The 15173-nt window shown below is 42.5% G+C and overlaps 1 protein-coding gene across 1 annotated transcript in view; it reads right to left on the reverse strand.

The window, feature by feature from the left end:
- Positions 1–405: 405 nt before the first annotated feature.
- The window catches only part of LOC135553415 (serine-rich adhesin for platelets-like), a 44799-nt gene continuing 30031 nt past the window's right edge, over positions 406–15173 (reverse strand). The window contains exons 8-19 of the mRNA XM_064985544.1: positions 11278–12013; positions 10889–11136; positions 6032–10819; positions 5613–5870; positions 5350–5462; positions 5040–5256; positions 4737–4874; positions 4426–4572; positions 4237–4317; positions 3984–4096; positions 3654–3852; positions 406–3428 (exon numbers count right to left, since the gene is read on the reverse strand). Of these exons, the coding sequence (XP_064841616.1) occupies positions 3202–3428; positions 3654–3852; positions 3984–4096; positions 4237–4317; positions 4426–4572; positions 4737–4874; positions 5040–5256; positions 5350–5462; positions 5613–5870; positions 6032–10819; positions 10889–11136; positions 11278–12013 (7265 nt within the window). The 3' untranslated portion in view covers positions 406–3201. The remainder of the gene's footprint in view (positions 3429–3653; positions 3853–3983; positions 4097–4236; positions 4318–4425; positions 4573–4736; positions 4875–5039; positions 5257–5349; positions 5463–5612; positions 5871–6031; positions 10820–10888; positions 11137–11277; positions 12014–15173) is intronic.

The raw sequence follows: 15173 nt of genomic DNA on the forward strand, positions 1-15173 counted from the left end.
TGTATAGAACAAGGTGATTGAGGTAACCAATGGAGATGCTCCCACAGGCTACAGCTATTTATCTGAGGAGAGACTGGACTCAGTGGTGACATGATGAGACCTATTACTGAATAACTCTGATCTGTGACAGCTTCTCCTGTCTGGGAGTTATTACCCAGGGAACACCAGTCTGTCTGCCCCAGAGAAGTCTAGCCTTCCAAGACTGCCAATGCTGCCATGTGGCCAGTCAAGGCCCCACCATTATAATCATGTAGTCTGGACAAAGGGAAATAGATTGGAGGAGTGAATGAGGAGCTTGTCTGCTAAATATAATCACCGTCCTACAATATGAATACAGGTATGTTTAAAGGCACATTCAAAACTCCAAAATACTAAATACATGTTTATTAATAGTACAAAGCCCTCAATCATACTGATTAGTAATATAACAAATAATAAGACTGCAAACAAACTTCAAATGAGCCCATTATGGGTTCATGGCATTGCACTCACACTCTGAAGCAGGTGACTTGATGGTACTACAGTGCCTTCAGATAGTTTTCAGACCCTTTACTCAGTACTTTGTTGAAGCACCTTTAGCAGAGATTACAGCATTGGGTCATCTTGGGTATGATGTTACAAGGTTGGCATACCTGTAAATTGGGGAGTTTCTCCCATTCTTCTCCGCAGATCCTCTCAAGCCCTGTCAGGTTGGATGGGGAGCATCGCTACACAGCTATTTCAGGTCTCTCCTGAGATTATTGAATGGGTTCAAGTCCAGGCTCTGGCTGGGCCAATCGAGGGCATTCAGAGACTTGTCCCGCATGGTCTTGGCTGTGTGCTTAGGATTGTTGTCCTGTTGGAAGGTGAACCTTCACCCCAGTCTATGGTCCTGAGCAATCTGGAGCAGGTTTTCATCAAGGATCTCCCTATACTTTGCTCCGTTCATCTTTCCCTCGATCCTGACTATTCTCCCAGTCCCTGTCACCAAAAAACATCCTCACAGCATGATGCTGCCACCACCATATTTCACCGTAGGGGTGGTGCCAGGTGTCCTCCAGACACGACGCTTGGCATCTTGGTTTCATCAGACCAGAGAATCTTGTTTCTCATGGTCTGAAAGTCTTTAGTTGCCTTTTGGCAAACTCCAAGCGGGCTGTCATGTGCCTTGTACTCAGGAGTGGCTTCAGTCTGGCCATTCTACCATAAAGGCCTGATTGGGGAAGTGCTGCAGAGATGGTTGTCCTTCTGGAAGGTTCTCCCAGCTACACAGAGGAAATCTAGAGCTCTGTCAGAGTGTCCATCGGGTTTTTGGTCACCTCCCTGACCAAGGCCCATCTCCCCCGATTGCTCAGTTTGGCCGGGTGGCCAGCTCTAGGACGAGTCTTTATGGTTCCAAACTTCTTACATTTAAGAAGAATGGAGGCCAATGTGTTCTTGGGGACCTTCAATGCTGCAGATTTTATTTTATTTAATTCATTTTAGAATAAGGCTGTAGCGTAACAAAATATTGAAAAAGTCATTGGTTTTGAATACTTTCTGAAGGCACTGTATATTCAATTCTCAGACAACTGTGGCCTCTAGTGGATTGCTTCAGTACTCTTTTCCACTGCAATAAGATAGAGGCCATTATGCACTCAGTGAAATTGCATATGTACACAATAACACTTTAGATCTCATGTCACTTGTAAAAAACAATATATTTAGTTCATATTGCAATAGTAAATTACATTAAATCATATTCATTTTCATCAGCATATGTCATAAAGTGCTTATGTTTTCTCCAGATCCATACATTGTAATCCCTGTTTTCATGAGTGACAAATCTTAACCGGGATTCTTGAAAGTCGGGACAATCCTTTTTCTACAGGGAACCTGTATTTTTATAATTTACATTTTATTTTACATTTTATTTTGTTGCATTATTTGAGCTTAAAAAATACATTAAGTGGAATTTTACAAGGGCAAATATTTGCTTTTTGAATTGTCCAAATATTTTAAATATGGTTCATATACATGCCAGCTCTATGCTCAGAAATGCCCTTGTCCAGAGCAAAGAATCTAAATGTCAAACTCTACAATTAAAAAAAACCTGGCAATAATAAATACTAACTGAAAAAAGATTGCATGTAGTTTCTTCCAATGGCCCTCTCTGACTTTAAAGACTATTTCTTTCAAAACTAGGATTTCTAAAAATTGTGTCCGGAGATTTGTCTAAAATCCTAAAAGAATCAGAAATGAGCTGAGTCAGTTACACCATAAGGACCCCATTCTTCATGTCCTCATTACATGTAATGCAACAAGACAACTCATGATCTGTAAAGTTCTCTACTTCTGATTTAAACAAACAGTATTGAAATCACCATTGTCACAACCATAAACTGTTGACTCCATCTGTCTGATAGATTAAGATAGGACATGATATAATTAGGTTTTAGAGCCTTAAGGCAACTGAGGAAAAACTTGTATATCACTTGAATGAAGAACAAAAATAAGAAATGTCAACTCTATAAAACATTAACTCTAAAGTCAACCCCTTCAGAGTGCTGAAAGATCTGATATAACAGTTATATTTTTATTGTTTTCAAATAAATAATTTTCTATATTTTACAAATGCTTGTACTAAACATTTATTTGTAGAGGCACAAATATGTCTGCTTTGAGTGTCCGTTGTTAACTCCATCAGTGCCTTATCACCTCACTGATGACTAACCCTTTAATAAGATCGATCTTTTAGTCAATATTTAGAAAAAATATTTTAACCTTGTTGCAAAATATGCTTAAACTACTGATGTATTTGCTGTGGTAGATCCTAGGGATAATGTTAGCTTTCTAAATGTTGTTTTATGTTCTGAATCTAGAAAAACATGCAAAAAAAATAACAAAAAAACATGCAAACCCGAAATTAGCCCTAGTGCATTATATAGCACTATAAAATAAAACAATTAAGACGTTTGGAGATTTGTATTACAATTTTTGAATAATCTAATGTTACAATTAAACAATCACGGCCTTTATTAAACACTTGTTCAACACTAAATGTAAAAATGGAATGCCTTTTATTGTGTCTGACGGAGTTGAGTTAGTTGCATTTTATGAAACACTTAAAGTATTAGGAGGTTGTTCCTTTACATGGTGTGATAGCTGATACTTCTGTTAATATTATCAAATATATTTGTGAAAAAAAGTTTTGATTATCTCATCTTTTTAAGAATCCCTGAACTACACCTGATAAGAACAATGTCCTTCTAAGTAGTCATCGGACACCACTTGTCTGTTGTGCTTTGTTTGCTCGATGTTATATGAGGTCAGCTTGCTAGCTGCTCTCCTCGCTATGGTGATGATCAGAACAACAACCACGACTGTCAAAGTGAAGCCCAGCAGAACTCCCAGGACTATTGTCGCCACTTCCCAGCCTGTTCCTGGGGCCATTGATATCTGGGAAACTCCTACAAAGAACAGACAGATGTTTGGTCAATGTCTATCAGTAACTATTGAAAGGACAATATTAGATAAGCAACATCCCACACAAAATTAAATAGAAGAAATTTGTGAAACCACAACCTGAGTCACATACATACCACAACCAAGTCACATACATTAATTCAACAAAACAAACACCATCATCATGTAATGCCAATTCTTTTTCTTTAAATCCTATGTTTTAAACATACTTTTCAAGGTAGCTATGGCGGAGTTGTCCAAGTGTTTGCGGAATGTGTCTTGCAGAGCAGCCTGGAGAGTTCTTTCATCAGCGGTAGTATTCCCATTATAACCGCACATCATCCTGACCACCACACTACCTCTCTGGAAGCCCACCACTGTCATGTCAAAGGATGAATCTGACAGAACAAACCGCATTCTGGGGACAACCTGGAAACATTTTTTTATAGTAAAGTAGACGTCTATTTATTAAAGTACTTATGGAAAAGAAACCATAGTGTTTGAAGATGACATTTGTAAGACATCACAATAAGTACAAATTAGGGAGTGTATGTGCATACAGTTTTTATGATCTTTGTAGAGGCATATGCCCAAGCATCGCTCCCTGGGTCGTGCAGAGAGGAGTTGAAGATCCAAGAGTTGAATTCTGCTGTTAATTTGAAAACCTTCCTCACTGTAGGAGGGAAGCAGAGAGAGTTGTTATAATAAGCTGTAGGTCAGTCAGAGGCACAAATAGGCTTCAGTATTACAGATTCATCTTTCTCTGAAGACAGTATGTGATATCTGAAGAATTGGTATGATTTCAGAACTTACATGAGCAGAGAAACTTGGATGGAAGACATAGATTTTGGGATGAGCAAATGTCCTTTTCTTGATCAAAACAGTCGACAGGATCTATAGTGGGCACATTTTGATGGAATGAAGATGTAATGCAACATATGTGTAAGATACACAAGTAAGGAGTTGATACAGAAACAATTGAGGCAGAGGACATTAGTGTACCTTTGCATAGCTTCCCAGGATTATCAGGATTCTGATCTATCAAACCAGGATAGCAGCTACATTCATGGCTGCCTCCAGGACCAACCACACACTGAGCACATGATGAACACAAGCCTTTACATGGATCTGCACCTGGAGAGATATTTCCTACAGAACAGTGAGTGCAATAGTGGTAAATGCTGCTTAAATGGATGTACTTAATAGTGTATTACAGGGTAATAACATAGTTCTTCCACTGGTAATTACTCTTGTATAAGGTACTTATTTCATGTAAAGTGTGGCCCACATTTCAAGCAACAAAGTTTTCTTACTCTTGCAGTCAGTACCCGGTACGGTTGGGTTTTCGTCGTAGAATCCTGCCTTACATTCACATGAATGTGAGGGTCCCTCTCTGACACAGTTGGCATTTTTTGAGCATGTGTAATCGCCTCGTTGGCAGACATCTGCCTCTGTAATATAGTAAAAATGAAGTCACTAAAGGCCACTAAATACACACGGTGATATGATAACGTCCTTAAATTTAGTTAGTCCTTGAATATTTATTTAAAAAAATAATTTGATTGATTCACTAGCACAGAAAATATCATTGTATGTAGTCATCGGAGTTCAACAACCTTTGACTGAGGTGAAATTCAGATCTACTCCGAGTTCAGATAATTTCAGCGCATTAATGACACTGTTCTGCACGTCAGAGGTTGACAGTTTAACCTCCAGAGCAGTGACCAGATCAAAGTCAACGATCACACTTCCTCTGTGAACACCTGTCACAACCACCACCATTTCTTTAGCCTTGGTAAGGTCCTGGTATGCTTTTGGGAGATTGTTTTCAACCTTTAAAGAAATATGTATGTTTAAATCATACAAAGTTGTATTATATTGCCTAAATTAGAAAGCAATTATAAAAAATGCTTAATGAATATTTACCTGCATGGTAAAATTGGCCACAAAGTCTTTGTAAAGTTTGCTGGATTGATTTGAATAATCAGACAAAAACTCTCTGCCTGGAATTCGAGTGGAAGATTCATAGACCTTTCCAGCTTTTGGAGAGAAAAGATAAAGATGTAACAAAACATATGTGATGTTTGCACAAAATGTCCTATTGCACTAATTTGATCTATAATTGTTTTAAAAGCAAAAGTATGCTCTTAGTGAATTCAAGGAGATTACTTGAACAAGAGTTGACATACCAGTGATTATGTCTCTTGAAATGCTTTTCTTGATGTAGCAGGATAAGTACTCAATAATCAGAGTGTATATGGTTCCAGGAGTAAGGTCTGAGAAAACAGCTTTGGTGGCCGAGGTCTCAATCTGAGTTGTTTTGGAATTAGATGCCAGCTTCACCTTGTACTGTATCTGCTGGTCCAGGTTAATACCAGTCCAACTCACACTGATTAACTTACTGGTGACATCCTCCAGCCTGATGACATTCAACAGAGCATCTGACACTGAAAACAAATGACAATAAAAATAATGCAGTGTATGTACAGCAATATATTCACACATTTCAATAGTCTTTGGTATCCATTTGTAAGTTTAAAAAAACTTTACATCTTTACAATCACATCATCTTATGATGGTTTTTGAGAATAAGTGAAAATAATCTTACTACATTCTGCAACAGTGGTTTTGATTGTTGTCACCAAAGTAGTGTCTCTGGATGTTAGTCCTAGTGAAGGGGTGGACGGTGTAGATACTGCTACAACTGCTGAGGTATCTGTACCTGTTAACACTGTAGTAGTACCACTTGTTGATGACATTATTAGTCTTAGAGTGGTGACCTCACTTGTGGCTGTTGATGGAGAAGTGGGAGTTGTGGGATCACTTGAAGTGACTGTTGATGTAGTGGTAGCATCATTTGAAGGGACTGTTGATGTAGTGGTGGAATCACTTGAGGTGACTGTTGATGTCGAGGGAGAGGTGGCATCACTTGAAGTAACTGTTAGTGTCGAGGGAGTGGTGGCATCACTTGAAGTGACTGTTGAGGTCGAAGGAGAGGTGGCATTTCTTGAAGTGACTGTTAACGTTGAGGTAATGGTGGCATCACTTGAAGGGACTGTCAATGTAGTGGTGGCATCACTTGAAGTGACTGTTGAAGTCGAGGGAGAGGTGGTATCACTTGAAGATACTGTCGATGTAGTGGTAGTATCACTTGAACTGACTGTTGCTGTCGTGGTAGTATCACTTGAACTGACTGTTGATGTAGAGGGAGAGGTGGCATTACTTGAAGAGACTGTTGATGTTGACTGAGAGATGGCATTACTTGGAGTGACTGTTGATATTGAGGGAGTGGTAGCATCACTTGAAGTGACTGTCAATGTATTGGTGGCATCACTTGAAGTGACTGTTGATGTCGAGGGAGAGGTGGCATTTCTTGAAGTGACTGTTAATGTCGAGGTAGTGGTGGGATCACTTGAAGTGACTGTCAATGTAGTGGTAGCATCACTTGAAGTAACTGTTGATGTGTTGGTGGCATCACTTGAAGTGACTGTTGATGTCGAAGGAGTGGAGGCATCACTTATAGAGACTGTCGATGTATTAGTGGCATTTCTTGAAGTGACTGTTAATGCCGAGGTAGTGGTGGGATCAATTGAAGGGACTGTCGATGTAGTGGTAGCATCACTTGATGTGACTGTCAATGTAGTGGTAGCATCACTTGAAGTGACTGTTGATGTATTGGTGGCATCACTTGAAGTGACTGTTGATGTCGGGGGAGAGGTGGCATTTCTTGAAGTGGTGGGATCACTTGAAGGGACTGTCGATGTAGTGGTAGCATACCTTGAAGTGACTGTTGAAGTCGAAGGAGTGGAGGCATCACTTGTAGAGACTGTCGATGTATTGGTGGCATTTCTTGAAGTGACTGTTGATGTTGAGGGAGACGTGGCATTACATGTAGTGACTGTTAATGTTGAGGTAGTGGTGGGATCACTTGAAGGGACTGTTGATGTAGTGGTAGCATCACTTGAAGTGACTGTTGATGTAGTGGTGGCATCACTTGAAGTGACTGTTGATGTCGTGTTGGCATCACTTGAAGTGTCTGTTGAAGTCGAGGGAGAGGTGGTATCACTTGAAGATACTGTCGATGTAGTGGTGGCATCACTTGAAGTGACTGTTGAAGTCGAAGGAGTGGAGGCATCACTTGTAGAGACTGTTGATGTCGTGTTGGCATCACTTGAAGTGACTGTTGAAGTCGAGGGAGAGGTGGTATCACTTGAAGATACTGTCGATGTAGTGGTGGCATCACTTGAAGTGACTGTTGATGTCGAGGGAGAGGTGGCATTTCTTGAAGTGACTATTAATGTCGAGGAAGTGGTGGGATCACTTGAAGGGACTGTCGATGTAGTGGTAGCATACCTTGAAGTGACTGTTGAAGTCGAAGGAGTGGAGGCATCACTTGTAGAGACTGTCAATGTGTTGGTGGCATCACTTGAAGTGACTGTTGATGTCGAGGAAGACGTGGCATTACTTGAAGTGACTTTTAATGTCGAGGGAGTGGTGGCATCACTTGAAAATACTGTTGATGTCAAGGGAGAGGTGGCATCACTTGAAGAGACAATTGATGTAGGCGAGGAAGCGGTGGGATCACTTGAAGTGACTGTTGATGTCAAAGGAGAGGTGGCATCACTTGAAGTGAATGTTAATGTCGAGGGAGAGGTGGCATCACTTGAAGATACTGACGATGTAGTGGTAGCATCACTTGAACTGACTGTTGCTGTAGTGGTAGTATCACTTGAAGTGACTGTTGATGTCGAGGGAGACGTGGCATTTCTTGAAGTGACTCTTGATGTTGAGGGTGTGGTGCTATCACTTGAAGTGACTGTTGATGTATTGGTGTCATCACTTGAAGTGACTGTTGATGTCGAAGGGTTGGAGGCATCACTTGTAGAGACTGTCGATGTATTGGTGGCATTTCTTGAAGTGACTGTTGATGTTGAGGGAGACGTGGCATTACATGTAGTGACTGTTAATGTTGAGGTAGTGGTGGGATCAATTGAAGGGACTGTTGATGTAGTGGTAGCATCACTTGAAGTGACTGTTGATGTAGTGGTGGCATCACTTGAAGTGACTGTTGAAGTCGAAGGAGTGGAGGCATCACTTGTAGAGACTGTTGATGTCATGTTGGCATCACTTGAAGTGACTGTTGAAGTCGAGGGAGAGGTGGTATCACTTGAAGATACTGTCGATGTAGTGGTGGCATCACTTGAAGTGACTGTTGATGTCGAGGGAGACGTGGCATTACTTGAAGTGACTGTTAATGTCGAGGGAGTGGTGATATCACTTGAAGGGACAGTCGATGTAGTGGTAGGATCACTTGAAGTGACTGTTGAAGTTGAGGGAGAGTTGGTATCATTTGAAGATACTGTCGATGTAGTGGTGGCATCACTTGAAGTGACTGTTGAAGTCGAGGGAGTGGAGCCATCACTTGTAGAGACTGTCAATGTATTGGTAGTATCACTTGAACTGACTGTTGCTGTAGTGGTAGTATCACTTAAAGTGACTGTTGATGTCGAGGGAGACGTGACATTACTTGAAGTTACTGTTAATGTCGAGGGAGTGGTGGGATCACTTGAAGGGACTGTCGATGTAGTGGTAGCATCACTTGAGGTGACTGTTGATGTCTTGGTGGCATCACTTGAAGTGACTGTTGAAGTCGAGGGAGAGTTGGTATCATTTGAAGATACTGTCGATGTAGTGGTGGCATCACTTGAAGTGACTGTTGAAGTCGAGGGAGTGGAGGCATCACTTGTAGAGACTGTCGATGTATTGGTGGCATCACTTGAAGTGACTGTTGATGTCGAGGGAGACGTGGCATGACTTGAAGTGACTGTTAATGTCGAGGTAGTGGTGGGATCACTTGAAGGGACTGTTGATGTAGTGGTAGCATCACTTGAAGTGACTGTTGATGTAGTTGAGGAAGCGGTGGTATCACTTGATGTCCAGTAAAAGGTGGCATCCCTTGAAGTAACTGTCAATGTAGCGGAAGTATCACTTGAAGTGACTGTTGATGTTGACGTAGAGGTGGCATTACTTGGCATGACTGTAGATGTAGTTGAAGGAGTGGTGGCATCACTTGTAGAGACTGTCGATGTATTGGTGGTATCACTTGAAGTGACTGTTAATGTCGAGGGAGTGGTGGCATCACGTGAAGGGACTGTTGATGTAGTGGTAGCATCACTTGAAGTGACTGTTGATGTAGTGGTGGCATCACTTGAAGTGACTGTAGATGTTGAGGGAGTGGTGGCATCATTTGAAGAGACTGTCAATGTAGTGGTAGCATCACTTGAAGTGACTGTCGATGTATTGGTGGCATTTCTTGAAGTGACTGTTAATGTCAAGGTAGTGGTGGGATCAAATGAAGGGACTGTCGATGTAGTGGTAGCATCACTTGAAGTGACTGTTGAAGTCAAAGGAGTGGAGGTATCACTTGTAGAGACTGTCAATGTATTGGTGGCATCACTTGAAGTGAATATTGATGTTGAGGGAGTGGTGGCATCACTTGAAGTGAATGCTGATGTTGATGGGGTAGCGGTGGCACCACTTGAAGTGAATGTGGAAGGAACAGTGTTATTGCTTGAAGTGACTGCTGATGTTGATGTAGTAGTGGTGGCATCACTTGAAGTGACTATTGATGTAGATGAGGGAGTGGTGGAATGACTTGAAGTAAATGTTGAAGGAAGAGTTATATCGCTTGAAGTGACTGCTGATGTTGATGTAGTAGCTGTGGCATCACTTGAAGTGACAGTTGATGTCGATGAGGGAGTGGTGGCATCACTTGACCTGACTGTCGACAAAGTTGAGGGAATTCTGTCCACAGTTAATGTTACTGTCGGTGTAGTAGTGGTGGTATCACTTGAAGTTAAAGTTGATGTAGTTGAGGAAGAGGTGGCATCACCTGAAGTGACTGTTGACAGAGTGGTGGCAAAACTGGAACTGACTGTTGATGTACTTAAGGGAGTGGTGGAATCACTTGAAGCGGGTGTTGATGTAATATCGTCCGAAGTGACTGTCGTTGTAGTTGAGTGAGAAGTGGCATCACTTGAAGTGAAGATTGATGTCGAGGGAGAGGTGGCATCACTTGAATTGACTGTTGAGGGAGTGATGACATCACTTGAAGTGACTGTTGAGGGAGTGGTGGGATTGCTTGAAGTGAATGTAGAAGGAGTGGTGGCATCACTTGAAGTGAAGATTGATGTCGAGGGAGAGGTGGCAACACTCGAAGTGACTGTTGAGGTAGTGGTGGGATTGCTTGAAGTGACTGTAGAAGGAGTGGTGGTATCACTTGAAGAGACTGCTGATGTTGATGCAGTAGCGGTGGCATCACTTGAAGCTACTGTTGAGTGTGTGGTGGCACCACTTGAAGTGAATGTTGATGTAGTTGAGGAAGAGGTTGCATCACCTGAAGTGGGTGTCCATGTGGCATTTTCTGAAGTTACTATCAGTGTCGTTGAGGGAGTGATGGCATCACTTGAAGTGACAGTTGAGGCAGTGGTGGCATCACTTGACCTGACTGTCAACGTAGTTGAGGGAATTCTGTCCACAGTTAATGTTACTGTCGGTGTATTAGTGGTGGTATCACTTGAAGTTAAAGTTGATGTAGTTGAGGAAGAGGTGGCATCACCTGAAGTGACTGTTGACAGAGTGGTGGCAAAACTGGAACTGACTGTTGATGTACTTGAGGGAGTGGTGGCATCACTTGAAGTGGGTGTTGATGTAGTATCGTCCGAAGTGACTGTCGATGTAGTTGAGTGAGAGGTGGCATTATTTGAAGTGAATATTAATGTTGAGGGAGTGGTGTCATCACTTGAAGTGAATGCTGAAGTTGATGTAGTAGCTTTGGCACCACTTGAGGTGAATGTTGACGGAACAGTGTTATCGCTTGAAGTAACTGCTGATGTATATGAGGGAGTGGTGGCATCATTTGAAGTTGATGTCGATTCAGTTGAGGGAGTGGTGGCATCACTTGAAGAGACTGCTGATGCTGATGTAGTAGCGGTGGCACCACTTGAAGTGAATGTTGAAGGAACAGTGTTATTGCTTGAAGTGACTGCTGATGTAGATGAGGGAGTGGTGGCATCATTTGAAGTTGATGTTGATGCAGTTGAGGGATTGGTGGCATCACTTGAAGAGACTGCTGATGTTGATATAGTAGCGGTGGCATCACTTGAAGAGACTGTTGATGTCGAGGGAGAGATGGCATCACTTGAACTGAATGCTGATGCTGATGTAGTAGCGGTGGCACCACTTGAAGTAAATGTTGAAGGAACAGTGTTATCGCTTGAAGTGACTGCTGATGTTGATGCAGTAGCTGTGGCATCACTTGAAGTGACAATTGATGTCGATGAGGGAGTGGTGGCATCACTTGACCTGACTGTCGACGTAGTTGAGGGAATTCTGTCCACAGTTAATGTTACTGTCGGTGTAGTAGTGGTGGTATAACTTGAAGATAAAGTTGATGTATTTGAGGAAGAGGTGGAATCACCTGAAGTGACTGTTGACAGAGTGGTGCCAAAACTGGAACTGACTGTTGATGTACTTAAGGGAGTGGTGGCATCATTTGAAGTGGGTGTTGATGTAATATCGTCCGAAGTGACTGTCGATGTAGTTGAGGGAGAGGTAGCATCACTTGAAGTGAATGCTGAAATTGATGTAGTAGCTTTGGCACCACTTGAAGTGAATGTTGACGGAACAGTATTTTCGCTTGAAGTCACTGCTGATGTAGATGAGGGAGTGGTGGCATCATTTGAAGTTGATGTCGATTCAGTTGAGGGAGTGGTGGCATCCGTTGAAGAGACTGCTGATGTTGATGTTGTAGCGGTGGCATCACTTGAAGAGACTGTTGAGGGAGTGCTGCCATAACTTGAAGTGGCTGTTGATGTCGAGGGAGAGATGGCATCACTTGAACTGAATGCTGATGTTGATGTAGTAGCGGTGGTACCACTTGAAGTGAATGTTGAAGGAACAGTGTTATTGCTTGAAGTGACTGCTGATGTAGATGAGGGAGTGGTGGCATCATTTGAAGTTGATGTTGATGCAGTTGAGGGATTGGTGGCATCACTTGAAGAGACAGCAGATGTTGATATAGTAGCGGTGGCATCACTTGAAGAGCCTGGTGATGTCGAGGGAGAGATGGCATCACTTGAACTGAATGCTGATGCTGATGTTGTGGCGGTGGCACCACTTGAAGTAAATGTTGAAGGAACAGTGTTATCGCTTGAAGTGACTGCTGATGTTGATGTAGTAGTGGTGGCATCACTTGAAGTGACTATTGATGTAGATGAGGGAGTGGTGGCACCACTTGAAGTAAATGTTGAAGGAACAGTGTTATCGCTTGAAGTGACTGCTGATGTTGATGTAGTAGTGGTGGCATCACTTGAAGTGACAATTGATGTAGATGAGGGAGTGGTGGCATCACTTGAAGTGGCTTTTGAGGGAGTGGTGCCATCACTTAAAGTGACTGTTGATGTCGAGGGAGAGATGGCATCACTTGAACTGAATGCTGATGTAGTAGCGGTGGCACCACTTGAAGTAAATGTTGACGGAAGAGTTATATCGCTCGAAGTGAAGATTGATGTCGAAGGAGAGGTGGCATCACTTGAAGTGAAGATTGATGTCGAGGGAGAGGTGGCAACACTCGAAGTGACTGCTGAGGGAGTGGTGGGATTGCTTGAAGTGACTGTAGAAGGAGTGGTGGCATCACTTGAAGCTACTGTTGAGTGTGTGGTGGCACCACTTGAAGTGAATGTTGATGTAGTTGAGGGAATTCTGTCCACAGGTAATGTTACTGTCGGTGTAGTAGTGGTGGTATCACTTGAAGTTGATGTAGTTGAGGAAGAGGTGGCAACACTTGAACTGACTGTCAATGTACTTGAGGGTGTGGTGACATCACTTGAAGTGGGTGTTGATGTAGTATCGTCCGAAGTGACTGTCGATGTAGTTGAGTGAGAGATGGCTTTATTTGTAGTGAATATTGATGTTAAGGGAGAGGTGGCATCACTTGAAGTGAATGCTGAAGTTGATGTAGTAGCTTTGGCACCACTTGAAGTGAATGTTGAAGGAACAGTGTTATTGCTTGAAGTCACTGCTGATGTAGATGAGGGAGTGGTGGCATCATTTGAAGTTGATGTCGATTCAGTTGAGGGAGTGGTGGCATCCCTTGAAGAGACTGCTGATGTTGATGTTGTAGTGGTGGCATCACTTGAAGAGACTGTTGAGGGAGTGCTGCCATCAATTGAAGTGACTGTTGATGTCGAGGGAGAGATGGCATCACTTGAACTGAATGCTGATTTTGATGTAGTAGCTGTGGTACCACTTGAAGTGAATGTTGAAGGAACAGTGTTATCGCTTGAAGTGACTGCTGATGTTGATGTAGTAGTGGTGGAATCGCTTGAAATGACTGTTAATGTCGATATAGTAGTGCTGGCATCTCTTGAAGTTGATGTCGATGCAGTTGAGGGATTGGTGGCATCACTTGGAATGACTGTTAAGGGAGTGGTTACATCACTTGAAGAGTCTACTGAAATTGATGTTGTAGCGGTGGCATGACTTGAAGCTAATTTTGAAGGAGCGGTGGCATTGCTTGAAGTGACTGTTGATGTAATAGTGGTGCTATGAATTGAAGTGACTGTTAATGTTGATGAGGCAGTGGTGGCATCTCTTGATGTTGATGTTGATGTAGTTGAGAGATTGGTGGCATCACTTGGAGTCACTGTTGAAGCAGTGGTGTCATCACTTGAAGTGAATGTCAATGAAGTTGAAGGAATTGTGGCCACAGTCAATATTTCTGTCAGTGTTGTAGTGGTGGTAACACTTGAAGTGAAAGTCAATGTAGTTGAGGAAGAAGTTGCATCACCTGAAGTGGGTGTCCATGTGGCATTTTCTGAAGTTACTATCAGTGTAGTTGAGGGAGTGATGGCATCACTTGAAGTGACTGTCGAGGCAGTGGTGGCAACATTTGAAGTGGCTGTTGATGTAGTATCGTCTGAAGTGACTATCGATGTAGTTGAGTGAGAGTTGGCATCACTTGAAGTTAAGATTGATGTCAAGGGAGAGGTGGCATCACTTGAAGTGACTGTTGAGGGAGTGGTTGGATTGCTTGAAGTGACTGTAGAAGGAGTGGTGGCATCACTTGAAGAGACTGCTGATGTTGATGCAGTAGCGGTGGCATCACTTGAAGCTACTGTTGAGGGAGTGGTGGCACCACTTGAAGTGAATGTTGATGTAGTTGAGGAAGAGGTTGCATCACCTGAAGTGGGTGTCCATGTGGCATTTTCTGAAGTTACTATCAGTGTAGTTGAGGGAGTGATGGCATCACTTGAATTGACTGTTGAGGCAGTGGTGGCAACATTTGAAGTGGTTGTTGATGTAGTATCGTCTGAAGTGACTATCGATGTTGTTGAGTGAGAGGTGGCATCACTTGAAGTGACTGTTGAGGGAGTGGTGGGATTGCTTGAAGTGAATGTAGAAGGAGAGGTGGCATCAATTGAAGTGAATATTGATGTCGAGGGAAAGGTGGCATCATTTGAAGTTGATGTCAATGCAGTTAAGGGATTGGTGGCATCACTTGAAGAGACTGCTGATGTTGATGTAGTAGCGGTGGCATCACTTGAAGTGACTATTGAAGTAGATGAGGGAGTGGTGGCATCACTTGAAGTGGCTTTTGAGGGAGTGGTGCCATCACTTAAAGTGACTGTTGATGTCGAGGGAGAGATGGCATCACTTGAACTGAATGCTGATGTAGTAGCGGTGGCACC

This window comes from Oncorhynchus masou, chromosome 13 (genome assembly GCF_036934945.1).
Source record: "Oncorhynchus masou masou isolate Uvic2021 chromosome 13, UVic_Omas_1.1, whole genome shotgun sequence".
NCBI classification, from domain to species: domain Eukaryota; kingdom Metazoa; phylum Chordata; class Actinopteri; order Salmoniformes; family Salmonidae; genus Oncorhynchus; species Oncorhynchus masou.